Genomic DNA, 12,336 nt, shown 5'->3' with positions numbered 1-12,336 from the left:
TGCAGGTTTCAAACCTCGCGGTCCACCCGCTCAGCCAATCGGAGCGCGAAAGCCTCAGCCACCAATCCCCGCTGGGGGCGTGGCCGGAGAGCGGAAAGTTGCATCCCTCGCGTCCGAAGTGACTTCTGGTTGCCTGGAGTTCCGCTGGGGGAGGGATGCTCAGCTCGCCTATGGGGGGACCTGCGTTGTTTGATGCCTAGACGGCGGGAGGGCGATTCTCTCCCAGCCACTGCTACAGCTTTCCTGGACTGTCCCACCCCTGCAGCACGCACAAGTCTGCATCCCGCTCTCTCACCATCCAGCTTTTCTTTCTCTGGCAGCATCATCAGTGGTTCCCAAACTGTGGGTCGGGACCTGATTTTTGGTGGGTCACCAAAGAGGGACGAAAAGATCACATAACTAATTGCCTCCAGCCCTGAAGCTGCTAACTGCCCTGCAAGGAGCTGAGTGCCTGCAGTTTGCAAGCATGTGTAGATATAGGAAGATAAATGTTTGTGGGTCTTTATTTCTGGTTATTATTACTTATAAAACACTATTTCTAGATATCTTTTTTGAAAGTCTGCTAAACCTAGGTGGGTCCTGATTTTTTTTAAGTGGGTCCTGGTGCTAAAAAGTTTGGGAACCACTGTTCTAGGTCACAGTAGACCCCATCACACCCCACCCCACTGATCTGCCCAGCACAAAAGGCATTGCATCCCTAATGCAAGCCATATTGTAAATTTTCCCTCAAATTGAGAATTCTAGCCTTTGTTTGAATTCGACCTTTTGCTCATTCCCTGACATGATACAGGAGCTGATATCATCATGCCTTGGATTTTCAAGTATATGTTACATAAGGAGACAAACACTTCATTCTTATGGATAATTTCACCTTTGCATACAAAGAGAAATCTCAGGTAATCTTTGTACAATATTTTATATGAGGGTTAATCTCTCAGTTGCTCCTGATTTACCGAAATTATAACCATGTATCACAAACTCTAGTCAGGCCACTATTTTTAAAGAAGTGTTTGTTAGACTTTGTCCAAGCACACCTAACCTCACTTTGGACTACCTACAGCTACTCTTACTCCTAAACATAGAAGGAAAGGGTCTATACGAGTTAGCCAGCTGGAAGGAACTGGTATCCAAGAGGCACCTTGAGTAGGGCCACTGAATGTGTGTGCTGGGCTGAAAATTGCCTCACAATTCCTGGCATTCTCAGGAACAACTGCCTAAAAGTCTTCACTGTGTTTTGGGGTTTGTACTGATGTCTGGGGTACATCCATGCGGATTTGCACTTGCATAAGGGTGAAGTGTCATTGCATAGTCAGAACAAGAGTACCATCGGCATCTGAGGGCTTATGGTATATGAAGTATAGGATTGCACAGTTGGTGTGCCCCCCCCACTTCACTTTGATACACCATCCAAAAAATAAAAGGCTTTAGTCACTTTGTGGGTCACATGGATGCATACAATAGTTCTTCCTGGAGAAGTCTGCTAGTTGTGCAAAAGTGAAAAGACACCCATTTGCAACAAGGCATAAGAACGTAAGAACAGCCCCACTGGATCAGGCCATAGGCCCATCTAGTCCAGCTTCCTGTATCTCACAGCGGCCCACCAAATGCCCCAGGGAGCACACCAGATAACAAGAGACCTCATCCTGGTGCCCTCGCATCTGGCATTCTGACATAAGTTGGCATAGTTGAAGGTATATTTTTGTTTTGCATTTGCATTCTTTGTGATCACCATTTGCCTCCTCTCAGATTACTTCACCTGTGAAATCCCAAATTATTATTTAGTAAATGTGCAAGACTTGCAGTTTCAATGCAATGGGATTTAAATGCTGCCTGAAACAGCACAAATCCCAAAGTGAATTTTGATGCTTGTGAATTCTGTGGATATTTGGCCGAGTGGATAGATAGGCAGTGCCAGGTTACTGCGGACCCCAGGGCAAAGCCCTGTACTGAACCTCCCCATGGTGTCCTCACCTGCCTCCCTGATGGTGCACTGGGTGCTACCACTGCTACTGGTACAAGGATTCAGAGGTTGGCCTGGCTGGGTATGCTTTCTGATGGACATTGATCCTCAGCTGGTACCCAACCTGGCTGATCTGTGATGCCACCCCTGAATACAAGGTTCACGTTTTAAAAAAACAACAGCTGAAGTGGGCTGTGACTCCATGACTTAACTCCCATTACAGGATGCAGCACACACCGTATTAGCACGGCTGCATCAGCACTAGAAAGTTGGATAGAACTGGGCCCTAAGCTAAGGCTTTTGATAACTGCTTCATAGCAGATACAACTGCAAGATGTAATGCTCAGAATATCAGCAACCCAGGGAGGCATGAACTGAGTTCATTCAAAATACTGCTGTCAGCAACAAAGCCACCTGCAAACTTAGGTGCTAAGAGGAACATCTTTTGTTACCTGGGTCATTTTTGAAACTACCTGAAAACTCTGTTTAGTTCTCTGAAAAGGAAGCCAATGTGGAGAAAACATTATTTGGGAACCTAGAATACAAACACTCTGGAACTGTTATAGCCAACGTAACATTTATTTTTTCAAAATATACTTTCTGTTGCCAGTTGTGGGTACATGTGATCAGAGGTGTCCAGATTTTGGGGTACATATCCAGCATACAAGCTTTGGCTGTAGTCTGCTTTTGCCTTTACTTCCTATCCAACTGAAAGCCTTGGGACAAGATAATGCTATTCAAGGCGAGAACTAGAATATTTGTAAGCTACAGCCAAAGAAATCAACCAATCTTCAAATACAGGTAAGGCTGCCAATTAACAGAGCAGGAAATCTATTAGGCCACAGACCTTGTGGAAGAGTGACCCTTTTAGACTGCTAAACTCTTGCAGCAAACAAACAACTTTTCAGCAGACTTAAGGTAGTAGTGTTGAACCCCACCTGCTGGGCTCTGAACTAGCCTTATTCTTCTGCCTCCTCAGCACCTACAAGAGAAGGGAGTCATAGTATTCCACAACAGCTTTTATCTGTGCCTGCATAAACTTCTTTAAGGGGGCACTGTCAGGCTAAAGCTCTCTACATAATTTCCATAGTGAATAGACTCTATATCTTCCTGACAGGATAAAAGGTTGAATCACCACTGAGAAAGCTAAGGAAGAGGCTTCCATCTTGAGAGGAGTATCTCTCACATTTGGGGAACTCAAGGAGAGAATACTGTATCTAAGGATATCCAGTGAATAAATGGTTGGGATACCCACTTTCCTTTCTTATGCCATGATGACAAGAGAATATTTAATGTGACTGTTTCATCACTTTAGACATAATGAACTGCTCACCTTCTCACAAAGCCCTGCATCTCTTGTGAGCACAGGAGTGCCTCGCCCAGCATCTGGAGCTGCTCCAGGACTTCTCGTTGCATCTCCACAGCAATGTGATGTATGTGGTGGTTGGAACTATTGTACATGACTGCATTCTGGAACATCAGCATAAGATCACGCTGGAATTGGATCATATTTTGAATTTGACCTTTACAGAGCCTCCTCTTTATGGTGGAAAGATCTACTGGTCTTCAAAGAGTGGAAAGAAATCAGATAATTGTTCAAAACTAAGGGCCCAATCCTATCCAATTTTTCAGTGCCGGTACAGCTGTGCCAATGGGGCATGCACTGTATCTTGTGGTGGGGCAGCAGTCACAGAGGCCTCCTTAAGGTATGGGAACATTTGATCCCTTACATTGGGGCTGCATTGCAGCTGCACCGGTGCTGGAAAATTGGATAGAATTGGGCCCTTTGACTCCAGCTTTTACAAGAGTAAAAGTAACTGAAATAGGTGCATCTCATACCTCAAACTTCTCCCCTTGCCAGTCAACACCCCATTTCAGTGCAAGAGTCACGGATAATCAAATAAAAGAAAATGAGACTAACAAAAAGGGATGGGGAAACTACTTTTATGACAGATTGTTTAAAGCAACTAGGTAGAGTGCTAAGTCACATTTTGATTAAGTCTGCAATCCTAAGCATTGTTACTCTGGCATCGGCCCCACAATACTCAGTGGATCCTATTTCCAAGTATATTTGCTTCTGCTGCAAGTGTATTGTGGAAGGGGACGAGGGCCAAACTGCTGAGGGTACTCTAGTTAGAACTCTTGAGCAAGGAATCTGTTTTTAATTAGGTGTTGTCATTACGTTCCCAATAGATGGCGGTAGCAACTGATTTCTAGTATGTTTTAGGGTGAATTTAGGCTCTGACTAGACATGAATGGGGAAGATCATGATTGGATCTCCCCATGTTTTTTCTTCAGTTAAAAGCAGCGAGCGATTGAGAGAAATGCAGAATTTGGATTAGGGTCATGGTAGGGCACCCTTATTCTGACACCATTGCCTTGACTAAAATAACAGGAATTAGTTGTGGAGAGGAAAAACAGAAGTACAAGGTAAGTTCTGTACTTTTTCAATTCTGTGGTTATAAATAATGGGGCAGTGTGAGGAACATATAAAATCTTGCTATTGAGACTCCATCTTAATGCAGTCAGGAATCCATATTGGAAAATAAAAACTGTGTCTCTGTGCTAGGAAAGTAGCTGGTAACTGGAAAGATTATAATATCTGTTAGCAGGGCTGTGTCAGTCTTCAAGGCTGAGCCTGATGACAGGGGTGTCAAACAAAGCCCGCGGCCTGGACATGGAAGCTCTTTTTCTGGCCCTCAAACTTCTCCAGCCCAACCATCAGCATCTCAGCTGTGTTGAGGTGCCACTGCTGATTGGGCAGCCAACATGATAATTGGGCTCTTACATATCTTGAAAATTTGATCAAGATTTATGTATTTTCTCTTGTCATTTGCAGCTAATGAGATGCTAACTGAGAAAAAAGTGCTTTTTTTGTCATGACCTGATTAATGACATCATTTCTGGCCCTCGGCAGGCATAATGAATGCTATTCAGCCCACTGTATAAAATGAGTTTGACATCCTGATATACGTAGAAGGTTCTGTGGTCTGAGATCTGCAACTGGCTAAAGCCCCAGAGCAGGTACCTGATGCAATCTAGCTGGAGATATTATATTTAAATTTTTGAGGGTCCTGATCCCCTGGATTGCATAGCACCAAGAGGTGAAGAGCATAAGAGGAGCCCTGCTGGGTCAGAGTTCATCCATCCATCCGGTATCCTGATTCCCACAGTGGCCCACCAGCTGCAAGAGTTCCAGAGGAATATCAGTGGAAACTGGCATTGGCCTTCAATTCATATCCAGAGGCATACAAGCATCAAGCAAGCATGTGGAAGGTTGTAATGTATTTTGTGACAAATGCTCAATACCTCAATGGCAGAAGCCATACAAATAGAACTTTGATCTCACAGCTCTGCAGGTGGCTAAGCCAAGTTAAAAGCAATATAGGGGAGAAGAGAGATTTTCCTGGGGGGGGAAAGAGACTCGGGAAGGAACCTCTGTTGCTTGAGACTAGAAAAGAATATTTCTGCCATAATTCCTAATTAGGAACAGTTAGCAGGATCCCTGAATAGAAGATCACAAAGCAAATACTTTGAAACAAAACAAACAATGGAAAAAGCCACTGAAAACTGCATTTCATCTCAGCTCCCCTTCTTTCCCAACTAACCTTTTCACCACATCTTTGTATCCAGGAGCTTGCTTTTCTGACACAGGCTTCAGAAAAGGACCACTGTATCTAGGGGGAGAAAGTTAGACAGGATGAAAAGAGCTAGCCAGGCTTTTCCATGTCTTTGCCTCAATAGCTAGTGAATTACAGGACTTCATATGCCAATCTTTATATCTTGACTAATTGGGATGGCAGTGATTGACAGCTAGCCTAGCTACAGGTGGGAAGGAAAAGCAGTCATCCCTGTCATCTAAGAATCAAAACATACCTACAGTAAAGGATTAAATGTGTCTGAACCTTGCACAGTCTTCAGACTTGCAGTGAGCAGCTCTGGATGCTATGTATGCACACTGCTGAACTGTGGAAATTGGGCCAGCATGTTGTTCACTTACAGTACTAGACACAGAAGATAAATAGGGTGCTGAGGGTATATAGCAGCAATGATACAAATTTATACATAATAATAAGAAAAAGCTTCTGATAATGGAGGTGGAGGCTGAAGAGGGTGCAGACTGACCAGCAGTGCAAAGGTTGTAGTTCTTTTAATAGAGTTTGCTTTTGTGGGGAAAGAAAAGAAAAAAAAACAAGCCAAAAACTCCACAGGACCTGGAATGCAAAGAGCAACAGATCCCAAGGTGTCATGCAGACTGCATCATTAATGGGCCTGATTATCAATAGCAAACTGCCATGAAGATCTGTCAGGCTGGCTACAGTGGTTCAGTTGTTCTCAAATGTTTTAGAACTAAGATCCACTTTTTAGAATGACAATCTGTCGGGACCTACCAGAAGTGATATCATTAACCTGGAAGTGATGTCATGGCCAGAAGTGACACCATCAAATTAGGCTTCAAACCTAAGGCAGGATCAGCCAAAAGTCCCATCACCCAGCGTGCTCGTGCTCTATTTTGCATAGATCGGAATTCAAACCTTCCAGCTCAGAAGCCAAAGCAGAACACAGGCTTTGATTCTTCTCCAACTGCACAGCTCTGCCCCCTCTCCAGCATCCCATCTTCCCACCTATTCAGGGCAAATCACCATGCCTCTCTCCCACCAGGAGCCTGCTCAGCCCAGCAGCTCTGTATTTTCAATGGTGGCTGAACTAGATGCTATGCAACCTGCCTGAAACTGGCTCTTGACCCACCTAACAGGTTGTGACCCACAGTTTGAGAAATGCTGTCCTAGTCCCCATCTGCTACCTAAGTTACCCACCTGTGACCAGCCACCATCTTCCAGATGGACAAAAGAGTTTTCTTGAAAACCAAACGCTGCTCAAAGGGGTCATCTTGGCTCAGCTGCATCCTGTACAGATGAGATACTTTGCAGTTTCATTATACCAGTATGGGGAGGGGAGTGGGGTGCAGAGAAGATGGCAAAAATGTCTTTTCTAGTTTTAGTGTTGGTCTGAAAAAGACAGACAAGCAGGATCCCAAATTCAAAATGGTTCAGGTGATATGCGATCTGTGAAGGGGTAACTGGCCCCGAAACGAAGAAGAGATTTGTGCAACTCTAAAACCTGTCATGCTATCAACACAAAGGGTATTATTTCAAAGTTATAATGCAATTATAAATAAATGTTCCCATAGGAATCTGTGAGGCAAGAACCTCTCCCCTGAATGTTTGGTTGTGCCCATTTCCCCATCAAAGGTTTATGCAGATCATTCATTCTTGCCAGGAATATTATGATGAGCCTTTCATTCCCAATTGACTATAGCAGGGCTTTTCAAACTGGGGTATCGCAGTGCCCCAGCCTGTGGGCCCTGGCCCCTGCCCCCTTAAGGGGCGGGGGCAGCCTGGAGGCAGGGAGGAGGCAGCGGTGCAATCCCCAGGATCAAGCTGCTCAGGGGGGCTGCAGGGGGTTGGATACACGTACCCAAGCCCCTGCAGCCTCCCGGGGGTGCAGGGAGTGCAGTGCGACCTGCAGCAGGGCTCCCCACAGCAGTGAAAGTAGATGCAGAGCGATCGTGCTCCACTTCCACTTGGGCACGATCGCTCCGCATCTACTTTCATTGCTGCGGGGAGCCTTGCTGCAGGTCGTGCCGGGCTCCCCGCTTGGGTACGTGCATCCAACCCCCTGCAGCCCCCCCGAGCGGCATGATCCTGAGGATTGCGCCACTGCCTTCCCCCGCCTCTGCTGCCTCCCCCCTCCCACCCACGCAAGAACTTAGTGGCTCTCAAACTTTCCCAGAGAGTTTGAGAACCACTGGACTATAGGGTAGGTTCTTCCTCTGCTTCTGCTAGAGCAACAACAACAACAACAGTATTTATATACTGCTTTTCAACAACACGTTCACAAGCTCAAATCTCAATGGCATAACATTTTGGGAGAGCACCTGACTCAGGGACAGCGGAACTATAAGGGCATTCTGGTGATGCTGGTGGCGTTTGCTTCTGGGTAGAGCAGTGCTTCCCAAACTTTTCAGCACTGGGACCCACTAAAAAAAAATCTATCATGACCCACTAGACAATTATTAGAGAGATCTAGAAAAATATTTTATTTATTAATAATAATTAATAAATTAATAATAATTGGGTACCTGTGCTTCCAGGGCTGCTATAGACCTCTTGTGTGTGTGTGTGTGTCTGTGTGTGTGTCTGTGTGTAGACATTTGCTAGACTCTCCCTAAAAATGATATCCCTAGAAACTCCGTAAGGGTTGCTCTCTCAAACCTTTATGGTCATTCTGGGGTACCTAAAGGCTGAACTGGAGAGCAAGATGTGCAATTAGGAATTTCCAGGCCAGAAAAAAGACTAAAACTTGGTTCAAATTATGATCTACGACAGTGTTTCTCAAACTCTGGGTTGGGACCCACTAGTAGGGTCGCACGCCAATTTCAGGTGGGTCCCCATTCATTTCAATATTTTATTCTTAATATATTAGACTTGATGCTACCGTTGTATGTGACTGTATTTGGGGAAATGTTACAGACCTGTACTTTTAACAAGCTACTATGTATATTATTTTAACGATAGTAAATGGGACTTACTCTTCGGTAAGTGTGGGTAGGATTTCAGCCTAGGATTGTTAAAAAGTTCCTGCTTGATGATGTCACTCCCGGTCATGACATCACTTCCGGTGGGTCCTGACAGATTCTCATTCTAAAAAGTGGATCCTGGTGCTAAATGTGTGAGAACCACTGATCTACGACATTCATAAAAAGTGACATCTTGGTGGTATGAAGATTATCTCATACCACAAGTTAGCATTCCAGCTAACAATTTTCTTCTGTAAACTGGGCATGGGTGTTTGCAAAGTGTGTTTTTTAAAAATATTTCAAAAACTTTTTGCAACCCACCAAAAATCAGCCTCCTATCCATAGTTTGGGAAACACTGAGCTAGAGGATATTCCACTTGTTGCCACAGGGAAACGTCTGCAGGCTCCTTCAGAGTTTTGCTGTGAAATCACTGGCTATCACTGTTCAGTACTACTCATTCCAAGCTTTTGTCAGCCATTCTCTTCCGGTAAGCCTGTTCAACATCACTGAACTTGTGTTAGAGCAATGGGAACATCAAAGAGTGGCTTTGGATGTTATATGTGAAGGGGAACAGGAAGCGCTGATAACATGGGCTTCCTGTTCTCTACCCTTTTTTGTGACATTCAAATGGACCTTTGCTTCTTCCCTTACAGTGAGATGTACAGACTGTCTCTGTATTGGGAGCTTGAGCATTCATCTTGATTTATTTATTGTTGGAAACCACTTAGCCTGCAGAACACCAGAGTCATTTTCTGATACCATCCTTTACTTTCCTGAAAGCCATTTCTTCATCCTCTGTTGGCTGGCTGGCACCTTCTATAACAGGGCAGCCAAACTTGCTTAACACAAGAGCCATATACAATAAACTTCAAATTTTTGAGAGCTGCAATCTTTAAGAAGCATTTAAATTCTTAAATATATTTATTCACCACGAAAATTAAACTTATGTTTTAACTCTTTTTTGCCCAGCCTGCAGGCGTATACATTTGATCCCTACTGCATATATGCAACATTGGGCAGAAATGGCTTAATTTGGTGATCTCTCAGTTTATATCTAGTAAATACTGTAATTATAATGCTTGAAAAAAATTTTATTTACATTTTACATTTTATATTAATGCAAAAAACTTAACCAACATATTTCCACACATTATATGTCGAAGAGCTGCATGTGGCTCATGAGCTACTGTTTGGCCACCCCTGTTATATTAAGTACTTTCTTTCTCAAGTGAGAGCAACGGTCTGTACATAGAGGAATGCGGCTGAAGTCTATACATGACCCACTTCAGAACTGCAGGCCAGCATTACTCACAGAGGCAAGGAAGCGGTACTTGTGGAAGGAGAACTCATTAGGGCTGTTCCATAGGAACTGGAATCACCATTGCTGTAACTCAGATGGAAGTTGCTATCCTTCCAGTCCTCGTCTTGCAGTTCAGGATTTTCCACAGCCACGACCTGGTAATCAGAGAACAGGAATGTACCCATTGGGCAAAGTAGCTTTAGGCATCCAAAGCCAAGATGCAACAAGGATTCTTACCAGGGCATGTATCATTCCTCACTTCAGACCATGGAGCTTCAACCCCATGAAGTTTGCTCTCATTTTTCTTCCTTACCAACTTTTTTTTTTCTTGCTAACTTACATTTTCTCCCCTTCTTGGCTGTCCCCTTTGCGTGCATCTCTTTTGAAAGGATAAGTACCAGCTATTTCCTCAACTGGGAAAATGAGACTCAGAGACAGGATGTAACTTAACCAACTCACCTGTGGACAGCCAGAGGTCTGAGTTATCTTCCTAGCAATAGGCCTATTCTGAGCAATTATCAGCTTACCTGTACACTTTGTGGAATCTCTTCCTCCAATGCTTTCCAGCTGAAGGAAATCTGATTCATAAGATCCAAAGAATACTCCTCCTCTCCCTCATCCATTTCTCCTGCACTCTCCACCAGGATATGCAGCATCTTCTTTCCTGAATCTCTGTCAATGGCCTGAATTTGGCCATCCTGAGTCAGGGAATCTTCTGCCTCCTCACACAGATCCTGCACCTCTGGAACTTCCTCTGCTTCCCAGTTCATGTCAGGTAGCCTTTCTGAGATCCGCAATGCCCAGTTCTCCCCAGTATGCTCTTTAAAGATCTGTAAGTGACTTTCTTCCTCCATGTTCTCCTCTCTTGAGAATGGAGATCCGCTTGTGCCTCCTTTGTGAGTCAGGTTTCCCCTTCCATTCTGCTCTTTAGCACTACAAAAAGCCTGAGGACCCTGTGCCAAGTATGTGCTACCAATACAAAGTGGTTCCATCAAGTGTGTTACCTATAACAGAGGGTGACAGGTAAACAGCTTAAGGTAGTAACAGAACCACTGATAAGTCAGTGGCAGCAATAGGAGCATGATTGTGTGGATTCTTTCCACACAGCTGTTCTTTCCTTCTAATGGGCATGGTTCGTAAAGTCACTGACATAAAACAACAGAGGCAAAAAACAAAACAGTACTCCAGTAGCCTCAGACCCATTTTGAATTGAAGCCTGTATCTGGAAGAAGACATCCCTATACTTAGCCAGAATTATCATGTATCCACATTTATCCCAATCCTCTGCCTTCAGGTGTCTCTTCCTGACTGCAGATAAGAAACTAATCTTCAGGCACATTAATGCATTGACTGAAAGCACCAGCATTTCAGTCAATCCCTCCAGCTAACTAGGTCAAGGGACCTCCAGCTGTACCATCTCACTATCATTTTCCCCTCCCCAATCATCCACTCCAGCAGCCATACCTCTGATAGGAATCTCAAGATAACATCCTGCTTGTACCTTCCTGGCTCTTCTTGGTCTGTTTCACTGGCACCTTCCCATGCCAGGGGGTCACTAGTTTCCAACAGACTTTCCTCATCTTGACTGCTGCTTTCCTCCTCTTCAGCTGTTTCTTCAGTCTCTCTCCAGCTGCCCAGTTCCAGATCCAGATCCAAGCTGGAGTCTGTGGACCCAAGGAGTGATGGACAGCAGCTGCTCTTCTCAGACTCAGTGAAGAATTCTCCTTTGGTTTCAAGCCATGTCCACACGTGACCCATCTAAAAAAGGTACACAAGATGGGAAGAGGGTTTGTCACTTCTCACTAGGGTTTGCTAGCTTCTCATGCTCCAGTTCAATTATTTTCAACCTTTTCCATCTTGCGGCACAGTGGCAAGGCACTAAAATAGTCAAGGCACACCATCAGCTTTTTGACAAGGTACACTGTGCTGTCAGTGGGAGCTCACATCCCCTAATGGTCCTATTGATAAATGACCCTCTCCCAAATTCCTGTGGCATACCTGGGGACCATTCGCAGCACACCAGTGTGCTGTTCCAGTTCCTATCAGAGATGCTAAAGAAAGCACTCGGAGCCAGAGAGATTTTGGAAGACAAAATTGTGCCGTATATTAATTACATGCTGTTCAGACACTCCCGGCTGCATTGCAGAGAAAGTTTATTCAAACAATTCCTAGCTTCTAATTGTCTGCATGCACCATTCAAGCCCAGCAAGAATACTTGTTCTGCCACAGCAGTTCCAAATGGTAACCCAAGATATTTCAGTGGACTGCTGGAGCTTTGAGGGCAGGGCTGGCATCAGGAATTGGCACAATCCAGCATCTGCCTATGGCCCATTGGCACTGCCAGCCCGAGACCACATCTGTTCCCATAGCCCTTACAGTGGTGAGGACTCTGTCAGTTGAGAATGTTGCTTCATCCACCCCTCCTCCTTCCCAATTCACCAAAGCTAAGCCCTGACATGAACCTGGAGGAGGTTAACCCAGATAGGAAGAGGCCC

At 44.6% G+C, this 12,336-nt stretch overlaps 1 protein-coding gene across 1 annotated transcript; it reads right to left on the bottom strand.

The window, feature by feature from the left end:
* Nucleotides 1-8: 8 nt before the first annotated feature.
* On the bottom strand, nt 9-10,695 carry LOC136638920 (uncharacterized). The gene is made up of 6 exons (XM_066612948.1): nt 10,369-10,695; nt 9,854-9,996; nt 6,778-6,867; nt 5,569-5,637; nt 3,294-3,524; nt 9-144 (listed from the first exon to the last, which is right to left on the bottom strand). Exons 1-6 carry the CDS (start codon nt 10,693-10,695, stop codon nt 9-11), a joined length of 996 nt encoding a protein of 331 aa, XP_066469045.1.
* Between the last annotated feature and the right edge of the window lie 1,641 nt (nt 10,696-12,336).

Source organism: Tiliqua scincoides, chromosome 2 (genome assembly GCF_035046505.1).
Source record: "Tiliqua scincoides isolate rTilSci1 chromosome 2, rTilSci1.hap2, whole genome shotgun sequence".
NCBI lineage: Eukaryota > Metazoa > Chordata > Lepidosauria > Squamata > Scincidae > Tiliqua > Tiliqua scincoides.
The sequence above is the reverse complement of the archived record's forward strand: the minus strand, read 5'-3'. Positions and strand labels throughout refer to the sequence as shown.

Bases quoted from the DNA above. Each gene is read 5' to 3' on its own strand.
- LOC136638920 (XM_066612948.1), bottom strand. From the start codon at position 10,695: ATGGAGGAAGAAAGTCACTTACAGATCTTTAAAGAGCATACTGGGGAG. The intron at 6,868-9,853 runs GTGAGTAATGCT...TCATCTGTACAG, and splicing joins AGTACCGCTTCCTTGCCTCT to GATGCAGCTGAGCCAAGATG. The intron at 145-3,293 runs GTGAGCAGTTCA...TCCCTCCCCCAG, and splicing joins ATGCAGGGCTTTGTGAGAAG to CGGAACTCCAGGCAACCAGA.